Source organism: Drosophila ananassae (genome assembly GCF_017639315.1).
Source record: "Drosophila ananassae strain 14024-0371.13 chromosome 4 unlocalized genomic scaffold, ASM1763931v2 tig00000054, whole genome shotgun sequence".
Classification (NCBI taxonomy): Eukaryota; Metazoa; Arthropoda; class Insecta; order Diptera; family Drosophilidae; genus Drosophila; species Drosophila ananassae.
Genome location: NW_025319037.1, coordinates 4910761 through 4938730, shown reverse-complemented (window position 1 = coordinate 4938730; position 27970 = coordinate 4910761). Strand labels below are relative to the sequence as shown.

General features: G+C 38.6%; 1 protein-coding gene across 5 annotated transcripts in view; it reads right to left on the bottom strand.

Annotated features, from left to right (window-relative positions):
- The window catches only part of LOC6501777 (metabotropic glutamate receptor), a 140643-nt gene that overhangs the window by 95215 nt on the left and 17458 nt on the right, over window positions 1-27970 (bottom strand). For 4 of the 5 annotated variants that reach the window (XM_044717635.1, XM_032455865.2, XM_044717634.1 and 1 more), the window contains exons 2-5: window positions 13103-13826; window positions 12484-13027; window positions 4628-4881; window positions 4466-4572 (exon numbers count right to left, since the gene is read on the bottom strand). In XM_044717635.1, the coding sequence (XP_044573570.1) occupies window positions 4466-4572; window positions 4628-4881; window positions 12484-13027; window positions 13103-13778 (1581 nt within the window). In that variant the 5' untranslated portion in view covers window positions 13779-13826. Of the gene's footprint in view, window positions 1-4465; window positions 4573-4627; window positions 4882-5083; window positions 5190-12483; window positions 13028-13102; window positions 13827-27970 lie in introns of those variants that run through there. The other variant, XM_044717636.1, reaches the window with a different exon arrangement.

Genomic DNA, 27970 nt, shown 5'->3' with positions numbered 1-27970 from the left:
GTACATCCATATAGGTTTAAGTACCGAGTTATACAGCAGGACTTTATATTCAAGGCAAAGGGGAGACCGAGCGTTGATAAGCCAATGAAGGCTGCTGGCTTTTAGCTTTAGGTGGGTTCTTTTAGCTTCTATGTGCCGACGCCATGTGAGTCTTCTATCGAGGTGTACTCCTAGATATGTTACCTCGTTTGCTTGCGGGAGTAGGGTGTTGTTTAGCGTAAGGGGCGGGCAGTTTTGCCTATTCAAGGTGAACGTAACGTGCTTGCATTTTTGTTCGTTTACTTTAATTCGCCAGTCTGATAGCCATTTTTCAACATCCACCAGATGAAGAGCTAGCTGCGCAGTTGCTTGCATCGGGCATTTTGAGCGGCTAAGAATAGCTGTATCATCAGCAAACGTAGATGTTGTTAATCGTGTGCTTGTCGGGATGTCTGCTGTGTAGAGAACATATAATGTTGGTCCGAGTACGCTTCCTTGAGGAACTCCAGCTCCAACAGTGAATTCGTCAGATATATCAGTGTTGCACCTCACAGCAAATTTTCTGTCGTAGAGGTAAGACTCTAAAAGCTTGTGGGTATTACAAGGGAGCATTGTCTTGATTTTGTACATTAGACCTTCTAGCCAGACTCTATCAAATGCTTGAGAGACATCTAGAAATATTGCGGTACAGTACTCGCGTTTTTCGAATGCATTCCGAATTTCTGCTGTTATCCGGTTGACCTGCTCAATTGTACCGTGCTTTTCACGAAACCCAAACTGATGTGACGGGATTCCTTCCTGGATCCTTAGGTATGTGTTTATTCGAGTCAGAATGCATTTCTCAAAGAGTTTAGATAAGCATGAAAGTAGGCTTATAGGTCTATACGACGTGGGAATTGTGTGGTCTTTTCCCGGCTTTGCTATCATTATTATAATTGACTTTTTCCATCTCGCTGGAAAGTGGCCAAGTTTTGCGATGGCATTGAAGAGCTGGGTGATAGTGCAGACGGCGCAATATGGAAGCTCAATGATCATTTTGGGAGTTATGAGGTCGCAGCCTGGTGATTTTTTCGGATTTAGTTGGTTTTTGATGATATTAGCGATTTCGTTTGGGCGAAACTCGATTGGTTCATGTTGAAGCTGAGGCTCATATGGTAAAGTCGGCAAAGTAAAGGCACTAGTGGCCGGATTTGGTTGGAAGATATTTTTAAGGTGATTGGCAAACGTGCTGGCTCTGTCTGCATCGCTGCGCGCCCAGCCGCCTGTGGGATTTCTAATAGGCATCACTGTTTCTTTCGGTGAGCTTAGAGTTGGGTGAGCTCTCAAGAAGAACTTGATGCTGTTGTGTTGGACGGTACGGCCGTAAAGCAATGCTTCGCCCAACTCCTGCAGCTTAATCCTCCCCCCCGTTACGCACCCTCTCCAGGGCTCTCCGCTCCTTCAAGACCTTCGCCACAAACTTGGCTGGGGCTTCCCATTTGCGCCCCGACTCCATCATCAGTGGCACCATTCTCTCTGGTGAGAAGGTCTCCTCCAGGCTCTCCTCCAGGTTGCTGCGCTCCTCGTCGAAGCGCCGACATTCGGAGAGGACATGGTAGGCGTCTTCCATGACCCCTCTGCCACATGAGGGGCAGCCATCCTCCCGTTCGTGCCCGAATCGCTTCAGGTAGCTTCTGAAGCACCCGTGTCCGCTAAGGGCCTGGGTCATATAGAAGTCCACCTCGCCGTGCTTTCTTCCGGTCCATATGACCACGTCCGGAATGAGCATATGCGTCCAACGTCCCCTTGTGGAGTTTGCCCATAAGTTCTGCCAGTTGGCCAGGCTTCTGGCTCTCACCGCTAACTTCCTAGCCGACGCCGTCGTGGTTTCGTCCTGCGCCGTCTCGGCCAGCTGCGCCCTTGGGTGGTGCAGTGTGTGCAACATCATTTGCCATGTATCCAGCCGTATTCCACATTGGAACTGTTTGTGTTGCATTGCTTGGTTTAAATCCGGCTGCGCTCATTGTTAGTGCTGGTGCTGCTTGCACTGCATTAATACTTTGACCGTGAACATGGGTAACCGTGGTCGGGATTGGACTTCGCGCAGTTCTTTCCTGCATATTAGGAGCTGTCTGTGTAGATATTTCACCATATGGTTGGGACACAACGTGATTTGTTGGGTTCGCGCTTATTGGCGTGCTTGTACCTTCAAGCGACACGAACTGAACTGAGTTTATCACTGTTTGCCTTGACAAAATTCCATTGTCAAATTCTGCGAACGGTCCAGTGAGACTACACCCAGAGCTCCATGAACCGTCTTCAACTCCAATATTTAGATCGCCAGACTCGTTTCTAATTTCATCATCCATTTCAGAAATTTGACGCCACTCTTCACTGGCTGGTAATGCGTCAACAGATCTTGATTCAGATAGTCCTGTATACTACGTCCTTACTCCGTTCACACCCTTGGCAAAGGAATGCTTTCCAGAAGCCGTACACTCTTGCAGCGTGGTTTTCCGGCAAAGTATTTCAGAATGTTGGGACACTCCCAGGTCCCTAGAGCATTCCATGTAAATCAAGCCCAAATATACCATGTGTGGAAAATCCCAACACTCTAACTAACCTAAATGGCATTTCCGATCAATCAGTTAAAGTGGCAAAGTTATATACTGCATGCAAACAAAAGAAATTTATCCAAGATATCTTATCTGCCAAATTTCATAAGGATCGGCCGACTGTATCCTATAGCTGTCATAGAACGATCGGAATTGGCATAACTTTGGTGTTTTTAAAGTTAGAAAGATGGGACTTGGTACAGATTCTATTTTGGGCAAAATAATCCGATTTGCTAAATTTCATAAGGATTGGTCGACTAAAGCTGCCATATAACTGAACGATCGGAAATGGAACAACCTTAACTGCAAGGGTATATCAACTTCCGCCCGAAGTTAGCTGTCCTTTCTTGTTTCAGTTTAAATGCGCTTGAATGTCGCATCTGACATTAAAAAAATTCTTCACTTCACTTTAGAGTGTAGAAGCTTATATGTTTCTCACCCACCCAATGTTATCATAAAAATGTAAAATATTTTTAAAAAATAATTTTTTTTTTTAAAAAGCAAAAAAACTCTTACAATTTCATTTTCAAGACTTGAAGAAATTATTGGTTATTTAAATTTGTTGTTTGTTTTTGATAAAGTGACAAGTCTATATATATAAAAGAACATCGTGTTTTATGTTACACCACTTATAAATCAAGAACGGAAGAACAGATTTGAGTGAAAATTGGTAGGGAGGTAGCTTAGAGCCAGGAGAAGGACATAGGATACTTTTTGTCCCTGGCCCATACTTTTTTATTTAGGCAGACAGCTAAGAAGAAAATGTCAAATGTCAAAATGTCAGTTACAAACGAAGTCAAATTCATAGTCAGGCTCTCAAATTTAACAACGAACCAAAAAGATCGTGTTGCGCTGAAATCAATATTAAAACTATTTCTATTAAATAAATAATTAACAAGTGGATTGAAGTGAAGTGAAGTTTAATTAATAATGCCGCGACCAAGACGGTCGAATCTTTCCCGACAAAGCCGTAATGCAAGAAGAATACAAAATATTGCATATGAAAGGACTGAAGAAGAACGAGAAATTGCACGTGAACAGCGCCGCAATAGTATGGCTCGACTTCGTGCTTCTCAAATAGATTTCAATTTGCGACGCAGATATTTAGCTGATTTGAATCGAGCTGCGTTTCGATACGATTGCAGCAATGATTACAGCTTGCATCCTAGCGTTTGCATTGGGCAAATGGACGTTGTTTGCGAGTATTGTGGTGCATTAAAGTTTTCCGGAGAAACGCCTGGATTATGCTGCGTTAATGGTAAAGTGAAATTGCCAGTGTTGACTCCGCCACAAGAGCCATTGTATTCATTGCTTTGCGGCGAAACACAAGAATCACGCCACTTTCTTGCAAATACTCGAAAATACAATAGTTGTTTCCAAATGACGTCATTTGGGGCAGACATTATCGAAGAAGGAGGTTTTAATCCGACATTTAAGGTATTTATTTTTGTACTTACATAGAATGTAGTTAAAGAATCTGGTTTTTATTTTGTAGATACAAGGACAGATTCACCATCGAATTGGATCATTACTACCTTTCGAAGATACACAGAATAAATTTTTACAAATATATTTCATGGGCAACATGGAAGAACAACTTGATCGACGCCTAGGGATCAATGCAGGAATGAAGCGAGCAATTCTTCAAGACTTGCAGTGTCTGCTTCATGAACATCATGCGTTGGTCAGGTTGTTTAAGAGTGCTTTAGAGCGCATGCCAAATGATGACTATAAAGTTGTCATCAAAGCAGAAATTATTCTTTTTTGTTTGACTTATTTTTTATGCGTGCAACAACAATATGCCACAGCGAAACGTGGCAGGGTACTGCTAGTATTTTATATTTTTAAATATTAAATATATTTTCATATACAATAAATAAATCAAAATATACCTTATATTGATATCCTGTGGAATTTTTGAGACGTTGATAATTTAAAATATCATATCTTGCTAGTCCATCGCCTTGACGGTCAAATTTAACTACGCTGCCAGCAAGATCTATAAAATATATTGTTAGAAAGATTATTTAACACAGTTTTATAATATAATTCACCAATAAATGACACATTTAATAGGTAATTGTTGTAAAAGTCCTTTCCGTCGTAATTTGCCATATCTGGACACGCTTGAGACTTGCTATTTCTTGATATCTTAGGATACCAAACAGATTCGCTATGTTGATGGTTTCCCTTTTCTGATGTTTGGTCGCTTTGCGTGGTACATTGATCGTTATGTAAATTATGCAGTGCATATGCAAATGCGTAAACTGCATCGACAACAAACTGAGTCTTTGATTCTTGCTCATAACTTCCGAATATTAGAAAAAATTTGATATATTAATACAATTTTTGGTTAATAGGGAACTACAAATTAAACAAGATAGGACGGCTATAGTCGAGCTTCTCGACTATAAGATACCCGGTACTTTCTTCCACTGTTAATTATTGAAATGAGTATGATTTGCAATATGTATGTTTGTAACGTGTTTTGTTTCAATAAAGTAAATTACTTAAAAAATGCATCGAAAGGGTTTTAAAAGTGTTCAGAAGCCACTTTTAGCCATTTTTGAGGGTTTAATATTTCGAGAATATCTTTTAGCTGAAAAAGAAAGAAAAAACTACTTTGACAACTCTATCGATTCTATTTGGGATTAAAATTAAGATTTTAGTCTTCTCATTTCCTTATACTCCGAATATTAGCGTCACGTGAGGTTTTTGGTGGTTAAAATTGCCTAATTAGCCAAAATAGGGCTAACACCATTATTATACCCTTGCAGAGGGTATTATAATTTTGGTCAAAAGTGTGCAACGCAGTGAAGGAGACATCTCCGACCCTATAAAGTATATATATTCTTGATCAGGATCACCTCCTGAGTCGATATGAGCATGTCCGTCTGTCCGTCTGTCCGTTTCTACGCAAACTAGTCTCTCAGTTTTAAAGCTATCGAGTTGAAACTTTGCACACACCTTTGCAGGCAGAATATAAGTCGGAACGTCCGGGATCGGTCGACTATATCCTATAGCTGCCATATAACTGATTGATCGGAAATGCCATAACTTTGGTGTTTTTTAAGGGGTTATATACAGTCAGGATTTTCAAAAAATCGATTTTTTTTTTTTTGCATTTTCTTAAAGAATATATATTTCTCTGTTGTGAAAAATTTATTTTTATGCAAAAATTGAATTTTTATGAAGATTCGAGAAATATTTCCCAAGTTACAGACAAAACTAGAAAAAAATTTTAACTCAATGTAAACTGTTTGTGAAACTTTAAAATCGTTTTTCTCAAAACTATGTTTCTCAAATCGGTGAACACGATTTCTCGAAAACCACTGAACCGATTTAGCTCTAATTTTCACACAAAATTAATAACTACTTTTTGCTGTCTTTAATCGAAGAACTTTTAAATAAAATTAAAATTTTAATTTAAATCAACATTTGAAGTCCATTTTTTTTTCCATAAAAATGACCTTTTTTTTTTTGGAAGCTGCCATTTTGTCAAAAAGTGATATTTTTTTAATTCCTTCGATTAAGGACTACATTTTTTAATATACTAAAAGCATCTTTTTGAATTTTTGATTTCCGATGATTCTGCAAATAGTTATTATGTTCACCGCGAGACACTTTTTTTTCGAAGACCATTGGGAGATAAGCTGCAGAGGCCAAAGGAAATAATATTTTTACAGATATAATATATTTTTTTAAACTTTAAAATATGTAAAATAATATAGAAAAAATTCAACTTTAATAAATAAATATTTCCTTGAAAAAAAAAATACCCAAAAACTGCATTTTTTTGACCGCCTGACTGTATATAACCCCTTAAGTTAGAGGGTTGGGACTTTCCACACGTGTTATATTTGACCAAAATATCTTGTGTACAAAATTTCATAAGGATCGGCCGACTATATCCTATAGCTGTCATAGAACGATCGAAATTGGCATAACTTTGGTGTTTTTTAAGTTAGAAAGATGGGATTTGGTACGGATTCTATTTTGGGAAAAATAATTCAATATGCCAAATTTCATAAGGATCGGCCGACTATTTACGATCCGCTACATATCTAATAATTTAAGATGCGTGGCGCCACCTAGCGGACTGCGACTGAACTGCAAGGGTATATAAACTTCGGCTCCGCCCGAATTTAGCTTTCCTTTCTTGTTTTAAATGATTCTGTTATTATGTGTTTTCTCATTCCTATATTCGTAGTGCTTATTTGTCTGTAATTGCTCACGCTTATGAACCTTGAATGCTCGCCGATATATTAAACTAACAATTTTCCAATTTCTTCCTTCATCCCCTATTCGCAACAGAATCATTTGCCAATCCAACAAAAACTTCATTGAATATATATTGAATATTGAATCATCTTCAAAACGTATTTATTATACCCTTGCAGAGGGTATTATAATTTTGGTCAAAAGTGTGCAAGGCAGTGAAGGAGATATCTCCGACCCTATAAAGTATATATATTCTTGATCAGGATCACCTCCTGAGTCGATATGAGCATGTCCGTCTGTCCGTCGGTCCGTCGGTCCGTCTGTCCGTCTGTCTGTTTCTACGCAAACTAGTCTCTCAGTTTTAAAGCTATCGAGTTGAAACTTTGCACACACCCTTCTTTCCTTTGCAGGAAGTATATAAGTCGGAACGGCCGGAATCGGTCAACTATATCCTGTAGCTGCCATATAACTGATTGATCGGAAATGCCATAACTTCGTTGTTTTTCTGCGCTTTCTAACTTGGGAAAACTTATTCGATCTGCTAAATTTGGTAAGGATCGGCCGATTATATCCTATAGCTGCCATATAACTGATTGATCGGAAATGCCATAACTTCGTTGTTTTTTAAGTCAGAGGGATGGGAGTTTCAGTGGATTCCTCTTTGGGTTAAATAATTCGATATGCCAAATTTCATAAGGATCGGCGACTATATACGATCCGCTACATATCTAATAATTTAAGATGCGTGGCGCCACCTAGCGGACTGCGACTCAACTGCAAGGGTATATAAACTTCGGCTCCGCCCGAAGTTATCTTTCCTTTCTTGTTTTAAATAGATTCCCTCCACAGAATACATTAAAAAAAACTATGGTGGCCCGAATCCAGATTGGGAGCCACACTTACGCAGCTATGCAACGACATGTGGCCCAAATCTAGATACTCCTTTATAAATGCATCATATTGGACCCTCAACTGCAGGCGATGACTTATTTCCTCTCAAGCGACTCTCCTAAAAGTTTTATGTTGTGCTTCATTGGCACATGTACCGAATAGGCACCGGCATCCAGCCTTATATGATGGTTAACAAAGTAAGTCTCACAGTCGATGTCTTCCTTATTTACCTTTACCAATGGGTCAAAAGAAACCTCCACTTCCCAAAATTGACGAAGAAGATCATAAAGTTGTTCATTAAGCGTGTTCTTACATTTTTTAGGAGACAAGTGACAAGATGCGGTTAAGGTGGCTTCTCAAGATCGGTCACCTCCACTAGACACAATTCATCCAAGTCGCGATTTCTTTAAAATTGGAAGGCCAGGTGGCAACTTGACTTAGTTAACCGATAAATGGTAACTGACACCAATCAATAAATCGACGTGCTGCGGTTCATGTATGCTGGGATCACCGAGCACCTAGTCTCGGTCATCGTGGAAGCGGTAATTGCCGAGACTGGAGCAAGATACCAACTGAATTCCCGTCCGTAGACCGGATAAGGCCACAGTATGCCTTGAGTGTCGAAGATAAAGCTGACTGGCTAGGGAGGTCGTAATCGTATACGCCAACGAACTAGAATTTAATAGAGCCCGGCAAGAGAGCATCGTACCAGAACGGCTTCAGGCTTGAATGTTGGCGGTCGGTAGCATAGCCACTTCGGAATGGCGAGTGGAAAGAGGGTGCCATGTGACGGAGAATCTAGGGAATGCAGAGAGATGTGATGCCTGCGACAACAAATTTGGCAGTCCAGTTGCATCCACAAGCTAAGTGATTTGCAACCAAGAATAAAAAACAAAGGCACAGTCTTGTTGCTTCAGTCCAACGCTCTTCAGCAGATAGGGCTTTAAACATCTGACAGTCAAAAATGGCGTGGGTTGACGTACTACGCACAGGGCACGCATCAGTAAGAGAGTTGACGACATGCACGATATATTATTAGTTGGTCTACGTCTTCCAACCTGATTGGCTGGAGGAATAGATCAAGATAGATCACATAACCATGCAACTCTTCCAATTTCATATGGACAATTGCAGCCTTCTTTTTAAAATACTGCTTCCTAATAGAAGTTTCGGCAGATCTAACCTCGGCTCTAAAATCCATTTCTTAATCACTGCAGAAACACACCAAAGACAAAGTTGGAGAAGAAATAAGTTCACCATGTACAAACGACAGTGCAATCACTTGCAATTGCAACAAGGGTAGTTCGGATCACGACGGGGTCACCAAATTTTAGCTGCAAAGAGTTTTTAACAGCTACGAATCAATTAATAGTTAATAAAACCCGGTAGATAAAGATCAATCAATTATTTTGGAGGTTTATTGCGCACACTCCATTTCGATCAAGATAGACAACATAGTCTGGGAGCTCAGACCTGAAAACTATATTATATGGCTGTCATAGGACTTAATTTTCTGTTTATTATCTTTGATTCTTTATAACTTGATTTTGAATGCTAATGACCTTACATTCCCCCGGCATAGCCTCACTGAGGGTTGCTTGTTTTTATGCTTTTTCTGTGGCGTCACGAAAGTGTGTAGATCCTGTGTGAGTTGAACCTTCCCTAGAGTGTTTTGGGTTTAGCATTTTATTTATGGCGTTATGATTAGAACGATAGATTTTCCAATCTGACTGAAGCTCTAACGGCAGTTCATCATCCCTGGCCTTTTTCAAGTCTCATGGGTGTATCCCAAGGGCACATAAATATTTTATCCTATGGGGCCGAAGATTTGCGATAACTCTGAGCACACTACTTGTTCTGATATAATCAGAGTGAGTATATAATTATAAATGGCGTTCGTCAGAGTTTCAAGTAAAAAAAGAGCGCACGAATTGTATAATGTTACAAAATATAAACATTTCTCAATGTCAGTAAAAATTTGGGAATTTTATAAATATCATATGCCATGATTTCTTAGTGCCTCTTCGATGAAGAACTTTTTATCACTGAACACCTACTCCTCGACAGGCGCAAGCTTATTAACAACTTCAATGACTCGTCCTTCCAATAAATTTTCATAAATTCAAGCATGTAAGTTGAACAAATTGACAAAATTCCCTGACTTTCAGTACGGGTAAAAGATCGTAAACGATTAACTCAACAAAAGGCGTTATCTACTCCAACGATCTACGTGGCATTAAGGAAGAAATCCTGCGATATCACGATTCAGACTCCTTGGCAACTTCCAAAGGACTCAATATAATTAAATGGTTAGCTAACCCAAAATATAACTAACTTAAGACCTAATTTCGTGCTTTATACCGTTGAAAAGGTTTTTTAAATATCTATTTCAATTTTTAAAAGAGCAAATGTCTTAATAGTAGACAACACACAATACACTAAATACAAAAAAAAATTTTATTTTTCAAAATTGGCTCATTTGATCTTATTTATATTGCGTGTGGGGATCGCCCTTGAGATAGCCTTGGGAACTTTTGATAAATCGCTTATACATATTTGGCATAATTCGTTACCTTGGAGTTTTTTAAGTTAGAGGGTTGCGACTTTCTACACATGTTATATTTGGTCAAAATATCTTGTGAACAAAATTCATAAGGATCGTCCGACTATATCCTATAGCTGTCATAAAACGATCGAAATTGGCATAACTTTGATGTTTTTTAAGTTAGAAAGATGGGACTTGGTACAGATCCCATTTTGGGCAAATGGGCTGTCAGGCACGTGCCGCATAGGAATGTTTTTTATATGCAATTTTGTATACCTATATAGCATATATTCGTCACAAAAATTGATATCAGATATTTTGGGTTTCGCATGCAGGTTCGCCACCGGTATTTTACCTCGTCAAGAGGTTTTTTTATATGATCTGTCAATATTTAAACAAAGATGTACATAAAAATAAATTAAAGACGACTTTCAGAATTACCATTTTATGTATACTGATGGATTCAAATCAGTTTATGGAGCTTTCTACAGCACAACTACACTCAATCCTTTACACTAAATCCAATACAATCCAATACACTAAAATCCTTTACTCTTCCACCTTCACTGCAGAGATCGCTCCTGATATATGTGGATTTCTGCAATAACATTTCGGTCAATGAAATAAGGAGTCCAAACAAACAATATGTTGGGACTCCTTATTATCCTTACAATCTATACTCAACCTTAACAATCTCTAAACTTTCATTTTTTCCAAATCCGAGATATAATCAAAAAACAACATCCAAAAATAATAAAAACAAGAAAGGAAAGCTAACTTCGGGCGGCGCCGAAGTTGATATACCCTTGCAGTTAAGTAGCAGCATATATTACATATACAGTGTATATAGTTGGCCGATCCTTATAAGAGTTTCACCATCAAATCATTTTCTAATATAAATGTTCGAAATAGCCCCAAGCATCTTAACAAATAGCAATGTTGTGCCATTTCGGATTGCTCAGTTATATGACAGCTAAGATATAGTCCACCGATCCGAAATTTGGCAGATCGGATACTTTGCCCAAAATGGAATCTGTACCAAGTCCCATCTTTCTAACTTAAAAACACCAAAGTATGGCAATTCCGATCGTTCTATGATAGCTATAGGATGTAGTTGGACGATCCTTGCGAAATTTTGTTTGATATTTTGGAATAATTTAATATGTATGGAAAGTCCCAACCCTCTAACTTAAAAAACACCAAAGTTATGGCATGTCCTATCAAACAATTATCTGGCAGCTATAAGATATAGTTGACCGATCCCGGCCTTTCCGACTTACTGCCTGCAAACAAAAGAAGGACGTGTGCAAAGTTTCAACTCGATAGCTTTAAAACTGAGAGTCTAGTTTGCGTAGAAACAGACAGACAGATAGACAGACAAACAGACGGGCAAAAGAACATGCTCATATCGACTCAGGAGGTGATCGTGATCAAGATAAAAATAATTAAGGTAAGGGTAAAATAATTTTAATATCGGTAACTGGACACTGATGGTTGATGGATTTTTATCAAGTACCTCTTAACCAAAAATGGTTTTCGTCCGAAAAGTTGGTCTTTTTTTACGCATTTATATGAGACCGAGAGTTTAGAAGACTGTACTAGTATGAGGAGTGTGCCAAGACGCTGCGGTTGCGCTGCGGCTAAGAACTTTTGGTAAAGAGCACATACAGCTCTATATTGCTGTGACTGGCGTTACCTCTTAGTTCCCAGCCATAATTCGAATCAAACTGGTCAATCATTGTTGGTCTTTCCATTATTATAAATTAGAAGACATATTTGGCTTCAGATTTATAAGTATTTTGGAATAGTGTTGGAATTGGTTTAAACTTTAAAGCCACTGTACAGGTGTTTTTCCAAAAATTTTTTTTTTGCCTCTTTGCTAGCTTTTACTGTAGTAAAGTTCTATAGAAATGGCAACTGATTTCTCTAGTGATTTACAAAAACGTTGTTTGCATTTTGTTAAGCCTAAGGAGTATATTATAGTTCCAATGCAGCTTAATTAAAAAAGGGGCTCTTCTTATAAAAATAATGACATGAGAGAGGGGTCTTTATAATGGGTCTTTTCGAATCACTAGAAGAGCGTCTGTGGCACCCTGAAGTTATATTGAGTGCAAGTGTATTGTGTGAAACCCCCGTATAAGAACTTTATGGTTGCGGGGATGATTGCTGTTACATAAATTTACATGAATACAATATACCATTGTACTCTACGGGTACCGGGTATAATGATTATTCGATATATCAACAACTTACCCAACTTTCTCTGATAAACGCAAGGTATCATCACATTTTCCTCTTGCTCTTTCAGTCTTGTTTAATCCAGAGGAATTGTTTTCCCTTATAGCATTGAATTTTAACGAATCATGCCGAAGGTCACAATTAAATGTATCTTCCCAAAACTCTACAAACCACGGGTTTCGCTGATTCGAGTATGGGGTTAACTGCATCATATACTTATCAAAATCTTCTATTATCTCTGACTGAAGCTCTACGGTAATGGCGCCCTCTGCAATTTCTTCTAACCCCTCGAGTAACTTTTGTTGCTTGCCCCAGCCATCACTAGCAATCCAATGAAATGGTTGGGATAAATTGCCACGCTTTGCTGCTTGGAGAATTCGACGTGCATCTTCGGCTCGTGTAAAAAGTACAACTCCCCGAGCATTTGGTTTTTTTTTAAGCTTACTGATAATCGAGTCAAATACTTTATCATCTGCAGCACTAGGAACTTTTTCGGCTGCTGCTATGCAAACGTTACGTTCAGAAGCTTCCTTGTGAAATGCTTCGATACCATATTCTCCTATTGATAGAATAAATCAAAGTAATAAATACCCATTAGGAAAATATACAATTTATTTTTATTATTTGGACTTACCATATGATCCTTCCGAATGAATCGTTGATACATAGGACCAGTTAAAATTTTTTATAATATCCACTAGTGCAACAGATTGAAATGTATCTGGTGGTACAGTCCTAGCGAATAGGTCGAATCGTGATTTATCTGACAAGGTTTTAGCAGTTGATGCCGGAGAAATTTGTGGAATATGAAAAAGACGCAATAAATTGGCCACTTGTAATGAAACTGAACTGTAGGACCCGCCGATAACTCCGAAAACAGGTCCAGATGATGTTTTTTTTTTTAGTTGAGGGGTGGATGCATCTAAGCACTCAAACGCAGATGTGTCGAGGTTGTTAAGGGAAGATCGTACAAATTGCAGCGATTGATTAAGAGCATATGTATCTCGTGAACACGTATCTAATATATGAACACCTATCGTTATTCCAGGCAATATGTTTGTGTCATTGTTAACCCGATCTATTGCATATAGCATTGCCTCCAAGCGTTGAACTCCTCTATTGTATACCTTTGGTCCACATGGTGAGATATCCCCTTTTTCGTGTACTGGAAATAGCCCACCGAGTTTAATGTCTCCGGGTAAAAACACTGATACTGTTTCCTGAGCATGAGGACTGTTAGGATGTGCTGGAGAGCACCAAAATAATGCCATAAAAGCGGTCAAAATTAAGGACTTTTTTAATCTGGCCATTTTTTTATTCCTGGCAATAGTTTATATTGAAAACATAAAATATTAAACCTGAAAAAAAAAATGTTAAGATTAGGTTTCACAATATGGGATTTTCTAAATCCTACCCCTTTGTTTTAGAATCTAACCAAGTTCACTATTGGGGTCAATTATAGTTTTGGTCAAAAGTGTGCAACGCAATGAAGGAGACATCTCTTACCCCATAAAATGTATATTAAAAGATATCCTTGATCACGAGCATCTCCTGAGTCTATTAAGCATATCCGTTTGTCTGTTTGTTTCTAGTCTCTCAGTTTTAAAGCTATCGACTTTAAAAATTGCACACATCCTTCGTTTATTTTCATTGGAAATGCCAAAACTTTAATGTTTTTTAAGTTAGATGGATAGGTCATTCTACTGATGCCATTTCGAGATCTTCCAAATTTCATAAAAATTGGCCGACTATATCACATAGCTCGGAAATGGAACAACCTTCCTATTTTTACAGATGCTTGGGTCTGTTTTGAAGATTTTTATTAGAAAATCAATTTTCTAATAGTTGAATTCTCATAAGGATCAGACAACTATATACGATCCGATATATATATAATAATATAAGCTGCTACCTAACTGCAAGGGTATATCAACTTCTTCTCCGCCCGAAGTTAGATTTTCTTTCTTGTTCCATATATATTTAGAAATTTTGTTAATTTTTAAAACATTACTTTTTATAAAAAAAAAATAACTTAACGAAGTAAATTCAAAATAGGTATAAAATTTACTTTAAAAGATATTCTTACAAGCCAAAATATTGCTAGCATAGATACATTCTTAATCGAATTGAGTAAGTGGGATGGAGAAGGCAAGAGAGCATTCTCACTCATTGACATTCTCTTGTTTTGAGTCCGAATGAGTGGACTCAAGAGTTCACTCTATCCATTCGTTCATTTTTTTTTGTTTAAGTACACTGATGTCACAATGGAAGAGTGAGACGAATTGATGTGAAAAACATAATAGGAGTAAGCATAACAGACGAATATTTCTGCTCTATTTTTTTTTTTTCATGTTAGTGTCAGTGTTTTTAGCTTAATAAGAAGAGAGCTAAAAGGAATCAAAACACAAATCTAGTATTCTTCTATTCTAAAGGCTACAAATACTCGCAAACATGCATAATTTTATCGTTCTAGTGCAGATAACGACGAACAAAAGCGGCTGCATACAATGGACACTCCATTTATCAGACTATAACTGGATTAGGCAGATTAACTTAGCAATAAGCCATACATCAAAGGTTGCAACGCCTTGAGGGCTCACACTTCCTCTCTTTTTCCTAAGGGGGCAGGATGGTTTGAGACTTCAAACAAATTTTTTTTTCACCCATGACTTTTTTTAAATATGAGATTAAAAACTCCAATTTTATTGACGAAAATATTGTTTAACCACCTATAATAAATTCAATAAAATTATTTCGAGTTTTCCATTAATTCCAAAATTAAAATGGTATGATCTACTGATTTCAATAAGAAAATAAAAATCTTCCATAGGAAAATGTTTGTGAAAAAATCATAGAAGACCAAAAATTTATGTAGAAAATCTGAGATTTCAACTTTTGATGAGTATTCCAAAGATATGGTAACTGCCAGATACCATTTATTAATTTTAGTTCACACATTTTTAAAATGATATGTACTAGAAACAATGATGGTCATCGCCATTACACGGCCTACATAATTCAATATATGCTAAAATTTTATCAATTTCTTCTCTTAGGAAAGAAGAAAAACTGTGGGTGATAGAATCTATGGTTGTTCTGTACTTTGGTTCAGGGGAGCTTAAAGGTTATGGAGCAGGTGAAATTATACGAGGAGATTTTTTGCTGTTGGCCTGTGTATTTTAAGAAAATAAAATCATTTTTTTTATTTTCGATAACACTGTAAGGCCAGACTTTACGCACCGCAAGATAATAATTTTTTGAAGCGACTCCGCCCGTCTGCCCGCCACGGGACAAATAATAATTATTTTTTAACAAAAAAATTCCTAGATACTCTCCAAATATAGCAATGTATCGGGTAAAAAAATTGAATAATTGTATTCACTCAAAATTGAAAAAAAAAAATCGCAAAAATCTGTTTTTTTTTCAGCCTTTGAAACCTTCTTATTAAGCGAACGGGCGTATTCTTTTTTTGTGCGCAGTGCATTTTTAATCAAATATCCGCATCGCTTCTCGTGTGCAGTGGTATATTTGGAGGTAACATAATATATTTATTGCTTTTCTTCCAAGTATAGCTCTGCTCTGCTACTTCAACTTTTTCTATTGTCGTTACGTCGTTGCGTCTATGATCGCTCAATATCCAACAAGATACACGACAAGACATCCGACAAGATATCCGTCAAGCCGACAAGGTCGCTCTTATCTCTACTTTATACAGTTTAACTAACACACACCATTCGCTCTCAATAATCTTCCATATATAAATATAATATAATTAATAAACTCAAATAATTTAATAAGCAAATAATTAATAATGGACTATAAACAGCCTCAGTTTCGGATGCCATTCATGCCGTAGGTCTGGTCGTACGTTTCAACAGGAAATGAGGTCGTTCATAAGGCAGACTAAATTTGGATTTAATGAGTTGGTAAGTGGTTTTTGCAAAATCAATGACGAACTTTGTGGGCTTGATTCACAGTTAAGTAGTCTTTAGCTACTAACTGAGTCCCAAAGCGTAAGAAATCTGCTGTTAGTGATGGGCTTGTGGCGAATAATCTTCCGCCTACTCAGCCGACAATTATGCAGCCGCTCATATCAACAGGGTAATCACCGTCAGAACCCCCGGTACGCATTGATGTTGCAGTTTTAGTTACTGCGACACGAAAACCCTTACAGGCGATCCCACCATTTTAACATATAATATAATCAATCTATAATATATTTCTTTCACTGCTTGCGTCTGATACTTTTGATAGAAAGTATGACTTATGTCATCTTTTAAAATACGCGTGCCCGTGAAGATGTTCAATGTGATTTGTTCTGTCATTTTTCGGCCGGAGAACATTTAAGAATATTAATCAAGTACGGTGAAAAAAAACATGTGGGAGTTTCACTCCCAGGTTTGAGCCACTGACCAACTTTCCACCTTGGCATGTTTACAAGTCACTTGGTGAAAGTAACCACGTTAGAATTTCGTTAGGTCGGCTGTTGGACTTGTGCTTCGTTTCAGATCCGGATGGAATTACTCTTTTCAGAACTTTTCCACTTTCTAATCCGGAGGTTCCATATCATCCAACTCTTGAGGTTTTAATCAAAACCAATGCTTTTATTGACCTTAAGTCACCACCTTAAGTTCGTTTCTTTCGTAAGGCTGACTTTACGAAACTCAATAAATTAATTTTGACTGGTCCGATGTACTGGCATGCGAGGATATATATACATTGCCTTGCATAAATTTGCCGTGCCGTGGAAATATCTGTGCACTTCAAATAATCCGCCTGGTATACAAAGCACACATTTAATTTAAAAAACGTCATTGTTATGCTATTAATAGTTTTTAATAGCTTCCGAATAAAGAGACTCGTTACAAATCAGATAATACTTTTATTTGGGTTAAATTTAACCCTAATCTATGCTGCTCTAATCAATTCCAAATCACAACAAACGAAACCCAAGAGCTTGCGCAGAAGCTCTACCAAAGCTTCCCAAAGCGCATACGCTACAAATAACAATATGGCGCATGCGAAACTGGGAGACAACACAGAGAAGTATACATGCTGATGACAACAGCTGCAGCTAAGCATTTTATGATTATTTTAAATGCATTTTTTTGTGGCTGCTTGGCCCAACCAGGCCCGGCAGGTGTAGTGTGTTGAGTGGGTAGCTAGACCCACTCGAGAAATTCCGAGTAGTAAAATTACCCACTCGAAATAATCGAATACCATATATCGTCAACTTGGACGATTTACACATATATCTTCTACATATATTTTTTCAAATATGACCGACGAGCTCGATTTGGAAAATTTCGTAAAAAAGACTTTTAAATAAACAACTCAGGGCTGTACTGTTAGTTATTCAAGACACATAGTAGCTCGGCCCAATCTCACCGTGCATACCGCAGAATTTTACAGGAGTTATTTTATAGGATCCGCAGCAGTTTTATAACCTTGTGAACACTAAACGCCAACATGTATCTTTTCCCCCACTGCTTACGTTTGAGAACTTTTATGCAAACACTGATCAGGCAATGGCCGATCTTTTTTCACAGTTTTTTCAAACTACGTATTCACCTAGCAGCAGTTCAGCTCAGCCATACACTTATAATATCCAATCAGCCAATCTTATATTTCGTCCATCTTTCGATCAAAGTGGTGTGTTATCGGATCTTTTTAAGGTCAAGCCCGGATCTGATCTTCTTAAGGTGATGGAGTACCAGGCTGTATTCTGAAGAACTGCGCCGAGGCTCTGTGCAAACCGCTCCTTAAAGTCTTTAATCTATCTCTGGAAACTTCGATATTTCCCCTTATGTAGAAGGAATCCTTCATTATTCCGCTGCATAAAAAAGGGAAAAAATCCGACGCTGCAAATAATAGAGGCATCTCTAAATTGTAAGCAATTCCAAAGCTTTTCAAAAAACTTATCACTCTACTTTTGCAACACCTATGTAGTTCAATAATAACTCCGTGCCAGCATGGCTTCATGAAGCGCCGCTCCACCACTACCAACTGATTGGAGCTAACACCTTTTATCACGCATGGCTTCCGGAATGGCTTACAAACAGACGTCATTTACACTGACTTCAGTAAAGCATTTGACTCTGATAACCATTCGCTTCTTATAAGTAAACTCAGTCTTTTGGGATTCCCTACTGATCTTCTGTGGATTTCGAGCTACTTGCTACCCCAAGGAAGCCATCTTGGACCCCTACTTTTTACACTGTTTATTAACGACTTGCCCCTTGCCTTAACTAATTCACTTGAACTTATGTACGCTAATGACGTTAAGCTATGCCTTCAGTATAAATTCACTAGCGCCCAGTCTAGACTTCAATCCGATTTGGATAAACTTCAAAATTGGTGTTTAGCAAATAACCTAAAGCTTTATGGATCGAAATGTAAACTCATGTCTTTTTACCGATCTAGTCCTCACCAGGCTATGTACTTTCTCTATGGGAACGCCTTAGAACGATTAACTCAGGTTAATGATCTAGGTGTCCTATTAGATTTGAGACTTAAATTTACCGACCATATATCTACAATGGTTAATAAAGCTATGGGTGTGCTTTTTTTTATTAGGAGATGGTCAAAACAATTTAATGACCCGTACATAACTAAAACGTTATATACATTATTGGTCCGTCCGATTCTTGAGTATGGATCGTGTCTCTGGAGTCCTCAATACGGAGACCATCGAGATCACATAGAATCTGCACAAAAAAACTTCCTAAATTTCGCTCTTAAGGGACTTAATTGAATTGCAAGTCTACACCTTCCCTAATACCATAGCTATGATACTATGCGTAGTATCATTTTATTAAACAAATAATTCTGGGTGTCGTGTTTCTATGTAATATCATTAAAGGACAGTCAGCATTTACTAACACGCATAAGTTTTAACGTTCCTAGTAGAAGGACTAGAAACTTTTGTCCTCTACTCCTTACCGAGGACAAGTAGTAGTTGTAGTTCGACATATTTTCAACACGATCCCTTTAGGGTTTTATGTTCGGACTTCAATGATCCCTACCATATCAGTTTGCTTGCTCTACGTATAACCTAAAACCTTTTATCCTTAACGCTTTATCTTTGCAACACTTTTACTCGTTGGTTAGGCGTGAGGTAGGCATGTGAGGTGTACGTTTGCGGCGAGAACCACGCGAAAAAGGGGTTTCAAACGCAATATAACGAAATAGTTAAAACCAATTTAAATAACAAAACAAAATTGTGAAGAAAAACTTTTGTGTCAGCGTATTGTTATTATACCCTTGCAGAGGGTATTATAATTTTGGTCAAAAGTGTGCAATGCAGTGACGGAGACATCTCCGACCCTATAAAGTATATATATTCTTGATCAGGATCACCTACTGAGTCGATATGAGCATGTCCTACGCAAACTAGTCTCTCAGTTTTAAAGATATCGAGTTGAAACTTTGCACACATTCTTTTTTTTCCTTGCAGGTAGTATATAAGTCGGAACGGCCGGGATCGATCGACTGTATCCTATAGCTGCCATATAACTGATTGATCGGAAATGCCATAACTTTGGTGTTTTTTAAGTTAGAGGGTTGGGACTTTCCACACATGTTATATTTGTCCAAAATATCTTATGTACAACATTTTATAAGGATCGGCCGACTATATCCTATAGCTGTCATAGAACGATTGAAATTGGCATAATTTTGGTGTTTTTTAAGTAAGAAAGATGGGACTTGGTACAGATTCTATTTTGGACAAAATAATCTGATTTGCCAAATTTCATAAGAATCGGCCGACTATATACGATCAGCTATATATCTACTAATATAAGATGCGTGGCGCCACCTAGCGGACTGCGACTGAACCGCAAGGGTATATCAACTTCGGCTCCGCCCGAAGTTAGCTTTCCTTTCTTGTTTCCTTACTTTATTTTAAAAGGGGCTTGGGCTTATTCTGCTAGCGAAAAATGCCGCGGCTAGTTTACAGGGTTTGTGGGACCGTTCAAGCGAATATACAGATTTAGGTGGTTGCCCGACCTTAGAAATATCACTTAGAGCATTACTTAATTAATGCCTAAGTCGCCGTCCTACACCGTGCTGATGCCATTATATGTTCTGCTCCTCCGCTATATCCTCGTGGTTGCTCCGACGACTCCTGCTCGTCTCCATCGTCGGGGCTTGTCCTCCCGTCGATCATCAGTTGCCATACCGGATTGGTCGCCAAAATATCTACTCCCCAGTCCTACGCCAGGAAGAATGTTGCCTGGCTGCCGTTTCAACTGCGCATGTACCGTTTGCTTCGGGCGGCTTTTCTTCTGCTTCTTCTGCAATGCTCGCTTTGTGTCGATGGCTGCTCCTGCCCCGTTGTGCAGACCCAGGGCTCTGACCTTTCACTGTCAAGATACACATCTCGCATATAAAGACTTGGTGCCTGACAGTCAGTCAAGTGCACGAAGGGACTTTCTACCATCAAAACACACGGATCTACGCGTTTATAACTTACTGTCTCACACCTGCTTGCAACCACACTATCGGATACGTGGCGGGCCTGAGACTCGGCGACGCGCCTTCTTCACACTAGAGATCACTGGACCCACACGCTAGCAAACCTAGATCAGGAGTTGTCACCAATCGGTTTCTTTGACGGGCTTCAGTTCCTGAGTCGGCCACCCTTGGCTCTTACAGGTAAGACGTACGCCGGTCATCTGCTTAGTGGCATTCGGGTATTCTGTCTCACCGATTGTCTGTCGAACTCACATGAACTTTACGTTATCGTTATCTCTATGCAGAACAATTACCTGTGATGGGACGTCCTAATGATTGTCTAGAGAGCACAGCTTTTTTTATGCGAGCTCACTTATATTCTCGCACTTGACTTCAAACTCTTCTTTATCTGTCTGACTTTTCAAAAGCAGTTCTTTGGCTCAACGTTTTTGGTTTTTTAAGAAGACTTTGCCCTTGGACACTCCAAAAGGTCCTCCAATTCAACACCCCCAGCTTCTCAAAAAAGACTCCTCCCGAGGCAATCTGATGTTCCTCCTTATATACCACTTGGGGCTTCCGTTAATCTTTATCCATCCATCAGTCTTTTGGGATTCCCTACTGATCTTCTGTGGATTTCGAGCTACTTGCTACCCCAAGGAAGCCATCTTGGACCCCTACTTTTTACACTGTTTATTAACGACTTGCCCCTTGCCTTAACTAATTCACTTGAACTTATGTACGCTAATGACGTTAAGCTATGCCTTCAGTATAAATTCACTAGCGCCCAGTCTAGACTTCAATCCGATTTGGATAAACTTCAAAATTGGTGTTTAGCAAATAACCTAAAGCTTAATGGATCGAAATGTAAACTTATGTCTTTTTACCGATCTAGTCCTCACCAGGCTATGTACTTTCTCTATGGGATCGCCTTAGAACGATTAACTCAGGTTAATGATCTAGGTGTCCTATTAGATTTGAGACTTAAATTTACCGACCATATATCTACAATGGTTAATAAAGCTATGGGTGTGCTTTTTTTTATTAGGAGATGGTCAAAACAATTTAATGACCCGTACATAACTAAAACGTTATATACATTATTGGTCCGTCCGATTCTTGAGTATGGATCGTGTCTCTGGAGTCCTCAATACGGAGACCATCGAGATCACATAGAATCTGCACAAAAAAACTTCCTAAATTTCGCTCTTAAGGGACTTAATTGAATTGCAAGTCTACACCTTCCCTAATACCATAGCTATGATACTATGCGTAGTATCATTTTATTAAACAAATAATTCTGGGTGTCGTGTTTCTATGTAATATCATTAAAGGACAGTCAGCATTTACTAACACGCATAAGTTTTAACGTTCCTAGTAGAAGGACTAGAAACTTTTGTCCTCTACTCCTTACCGAGGACAAGTAGTAGTTGTAGTTCGACATATTTTCAACACGATCCCTTTAGGGTTTTATGTTCGGACTTCAATGATCCCTACCATATCAGTTTGCTTGCTCTACGTATAACCTAAAACCTTTTATCCTTAACGCTTTATCTTTGCAACACTTTTACTCGTTGGTTAGGCGTGAGGTAGGCATGTGAGGTGTACGTTTGCGGCGAGAACCACGCGAAAAAGGGGTTTCAAACGCAATATAACGAAATAGTTAAAACCAATTTAAATAACAAAACAAAATTGTGAAGAAAAACTTTTGTGTCAGCGTATTGTTATTATACCCTTGCAGAGGGTATTATAATTTTGGTCAAAAGTGTGCAATGCAGTGACGGAGACATCTCCGACCCTATAAAGTATATATATTCTTGATCAGGATCACCTACTGAGTCGATATGAGCATGTCCTACGCAAACTAGTCTCTCAGTTTTAAAGATATCGAGTTGAAACTTTGCACACATTCTTTTTTTTCCTTGCAGGTAGTATATAAGTCGGAACGGCCGGGATCGATCGACTGTATCCTATAGCTGCCATATAACTGATTGATCGGAAATGCCATAACTTTGGTGTTTTTTAAGTTAGAGGGTTGGGACTTTCCACACATGTTATATTTGTCCAAAATATCTAATGTACAACATTTTATAAGGATCGGCCGACTATATCCTATAGCTGTCATAGAACGATTGAAATTGGCATAATTTTGGTGTTTTTTAAGTAAGAAAGATGGGACTTGGTACAGATTCTATTTTGGACAAAATAATCTGATTTGCCAAATTTCATAAGAATCGGCCGACTATATACGATCAGCTATATATCTACTAATATAAGATGCGTGGCGCCACCTAGCGGACTGCGACTGAACCGCAAGGGTATATCAACTTCGGCTCCGCCCGAAGTTAGCTTTCCTTTCTTGTTTCCTTACTTTATTTTAAAAGGGGCTTGGGCTTATTCTGCTAGCGAAAAATGCCGCGGCTAGTTTACAGGGTTTGTGGGACCGTTCAAGCGAATATACAGATTTAGGTGGTTGCCCGACCTTAGAAATATCACTTAGAGCATTACTTAATTAATGCCTAAGTCGCCGTCCTACACCGTGCTGATGCCATTATATGTTCTGCTCCTCCGCTATATCCTCGTGGTTGCTCCGACGACTCCTGCTCGTCTCCATCGTCGGGGCTTGTCCTCCCGTCGATCACCAGTTGCCATACCGGATTGGTCGCCAAAATATCTACTCCCCAGTCCTACGCCAGGAAGAATGTTGCCTGGCTGCCGTTTCAACTGCGCATGTACCGTTTGCTTCGGGCGGCTTTTCTTCTGCTTCTTCTGCAATGCTCGCTTTGTGTCGATGGCTGCTCCTGCCCCGTTGTGCAGACCCAGGGCTCTGACCTTTCACTGTCAAGATACACATCTCGCATATAAAGACTTGGTGCCTGACAGTCAGTCAAGTGCACGAAGGGACTTTCTACCATCAAAACACACGGATCTACGCGTTTATAACTTACTGTCTCACACCTGCTTGCAACCACACTATCGGATACGTGGCGGGCCTGAGACTCGGCGCCGCGCCTTCTTCACACTAGAGATCACTGGACCCATACGCTAGCAAACCTAGATCAGGAGTTGTCACCAATCGGTTTCTTTGACGGGCTTCAGTTCCTGAGTCGGCCACCCTTGGCTCTTACAGGTAAGACGTACGCCGGTCATCTGCTTAGTGGCATTCGGGTATTCTGTCTCACCGATTGTCTGTCGAACTCACATGAACTTTACGTTATCGTTATCTCTATGCAGAACAATTACCTGTGATGGGACGTCCTAATGATTGTCTAGAGAGCACAGCTTTTTTTATGCGAGCTCACTTATATTCTCGCACTTGACTTCAAACTCTTCTTTATCTGTCTGACTTTTCAAAAGCAGTTCTTTGGCTCAACGTTTTTGGTTTTTTAAGAAGACTTTGCCCTTGGACACTCCAAAAGGTCCTCCAATTCAACACCCCCAGCTTCTCAAAAAAGACTCCTCCCGAGGCAATCTGATGTTCCTCCTTATATACCACTTGGGGCTTCCGTTAATCTTTATCCATCCTGCTCCAGCCGATAAGCCTACTTTCTAGACACATTCAATAGGATTGGACATCTTCCTTATAGAGTCGATGATGTTTCCTTCACTGCGTTGCACAATTTTGACCTAAATTATAATACCCTCTGTACCCTCTAATAATAACCCGATTAAGAAAAAACCTTTAATTTAAATTTTAAAAAACATGTATTTAAAAAAACAAATTATTTAAAAAAAAAAGAAAAAAAGCTATCAAAAATCAAAAAAGCGATCATCCTGATTCTATATTCCCCCCTTAATGAAACTTCACTTCTTTATAGTCTCAGCCGATGTTTTTTTTTTTTGCTAAGGTGTTTTTTGAATTTTTAAATACATTAAAGGTTTTTCTTACTCTACAATTTCTGTAAAGCTTTACTAAACCAGTTGAACCTGCAAATGATATGTTTTGAACATAGAAACTGTTTTAGATCGCCATGATTTTTTAAAAATATAATATGAGATTAAAAACTCCTATTTAATTGAAGAAAATATTGTTTAACTAACAATGATAAATTCAATCAAATTATTTCGTGATTTTTTTTCTTAAATCCAAAATTAAAACGTGTTACTGATTTCAATAAGAAAAAACAAATCTTCCGTTGGAAAATGTTTTGGAGAAAAATCCTAGAAGCACAAACATAAATGTAAAAAATCTTATATTTTACCTTTGAATGAGTATTCCAAGGATATGGTATCTGCTAGATGAAATTTTTTTATTTTACTTGGTATAAACATATTTCAAATATGATATGTACTAAAAACAAAGATGGTCAACGCATTCACACGGCCTTCATTACTGTGGACGGCAGTTCCGGTGCACCTGCAGACGACAGGTCCTGCATGCATGCCGAAGAAAAATTTTCTGTAGGCATCCGATTTAAATGAATTATACACTAATCGAAAGGTATTGTTTTAATTGGATAATTTTTGTCCAAACAATTTCCAAAAGTCGTTTGGTTTGGGGGAAATTATGGTGAAAGTAAAAAAATGTTGAACCACTAAATTGGGGCTGGTGGATACCCAGATAGAATGTTTTTATATATTCGCATTCTACTACCAAATTCGAGTCGACCTCAACCGACACGATCTGAATTCAAGAAATTTTTACAACTTTTTCCAAATGAAGGCAGTTTGTCAGTTTGGTTGTCTGTTTGCACTATTTTTTTCTTGGCAATACTGAAAAAATTGAAGATGTTTGCTACTATCGTATGAGCAACATTTGCGCTACAATATTTTGAAATACCATAAGCTTACGTTAAAAAATTTAAAAATTAAATTCAGAACTTTATAATCAAGAAAGATATTAAAACGTGCTTTACGCCATTTGAAATGTGTTTTTATATATCTTTTTCACTTTCAACTCAGATGACGCAACTTTTTTTATATCGCTTATATTTGTCAAAATTCTTTAACTCAAGATATAGTCCTATAAGTGCAGCTACAATTTTGTGCAGCCGCCTGTGAAGCTTGGCGTTACGTACACATACATACATATGTACATACATACATGGATGATCCATACTCAAGAGTCGGACGGACCAGTGATGTATATAACGTTTTAGTTATGTACGGGTCATTAAATTGTTTTGACCATCTTTTAATAAAACCAAGCACACCCATGGTAAATTTAAGTTTCAAATCTAATAGGACACCTAGATCGTTAACCTGAGTTAATCGTTCTAAGGCGTTCCCATAGAGAAAGTACATAGCCTGGTGAGGACTAGATCGGTAAAAAGACATAAGTTTACATTTCGATCCATTAAGCTTTAGGTTATTTGCTAAACACCAATTTTGAAGTTTATCCAAATCGGATTGAAGTCTAGACTGGGCGCTAGTGAATTTATACTGAAGGCATAGCTTAACGTCATCAGCGTACATAAGTACAAGTGAATTAGTTAAGGCAAGGGGCAAGTCGTTAATAAACAGAGTAAAAAGTAGGGGTCCAAGATGGCTTCCTTGGGGCACCCCCGATGTGGGGCGGACTAAACGCGAGGTAACATCTTTAAAGAAAACACGTTGGGTTCTCCCTGATAAGTAGCTCGAAATCCTTATAAGTAGATCAGTTGGGAATCCCAAAAGACTGAGTTTACTTATAAGAAGCGAATGGTTAACAGAGTCAAATGCTTTACTGAAGTCAGTGTATATGACGTCTGTTTGTAAGCCATTCCGGAAGCCATCCGTGATAAAAGATGTTAGCTCCAATAAGTTGGTAGTGGTGGAGCTGCGCTTCATGAAGCCATGCTGGCACGGAGTTATTATTGAACTACATAGGTGTTGCAAATGTGGAGTGATAAGTTTTTCAAAAAGCTTTGGAATTGCTGACAATTTAGAGATGCCTCTATAATTAGCAGCGTCGGATTTTTTCCCTTTTTTATGCAGCGGAATAATGAAGGATTCCTTCCACATAAGGGGAAAGATCGAAGTTTCCAGCGATAGATTAAAGAGTTTAACAAGCGGTTTGCACAGTGCCTCGGCGCAGTACTTCAGAACACAGCCTGGTACTCCATCAGGGCCTGGCGAATACACGGGCTTAACCTTAAGAAGATCCGATAACACACCACTTTGATCGAAAGATGGGCAAAATATAAGGTTGGCTGATTGGATATTATAAGTGTAAGGCTGAGCTAAACTGCTGCTAGGTGAATAGGTAGTTTGAAAAAACTGTGCAAAGAGATCGGCCATTGCCTGATCGGTGTTCGCATAAGAGTTCTCAAACGTAAGCAGTGGGGGAAAAGATACATGTTTACGCTTAGTGTTTACAAAGTTATAAAACTGCTTCGGATCCTGAGTAAACTGAATCCTGCAGCGGCGAATATAACTTCTATAACATTCTGCGTTATGCACGGTGAGATTGGACCGAGCTACTAAGTATCTTGAATAACTAACTGTACAGCCAGATAATCTATGTTTGTTTAAAAGTCTACTCATACTATTCTTTAAATTTATAAGGTGCCTTGTATACCAAGGCGGATTCGTTGAAGCGGACGGATATTTCCACGGCACGCAAGCGTCGAAAAATATGTTCAAAGTGTAATAAAATTTTTGTAATGCGATGTTTATATCCTCGCATGTAAATCAGACCAATCAAATTCCAAAATTAACTTATTTAATTTCGTAAAGTCAGCCTTACGAAAGAAACGAACTTTCTGAGATTTAACTTAAGGTCAAAAAAGTAATTATTTTCGATTGAAACCTCAAGAGTGGGATGATATGGATCCTCAGGGTTAGAAAGGGGCAAAGTTCTGGAAAGAGTAATTCCATCAGGATCAGAAACGAAACATAAGTCCAACAGCCGACCTAAAGAATTTCTAACGTGGTTAATTTGCCCGAGTGACATGTCGAACATGCCCTCAGGGAAGTCATGGTGGGAGTTAAGCTGTAAAGACGGTGAATTATCAACATTTGACCACATAAGTTCTGGGATATTAAAGTCACCCAGAGCTATCAGCTGGTCACCATCAGACAGACGATCGAAAACCAAACGAATAGCGGACAAATGTTGCCAGTATGT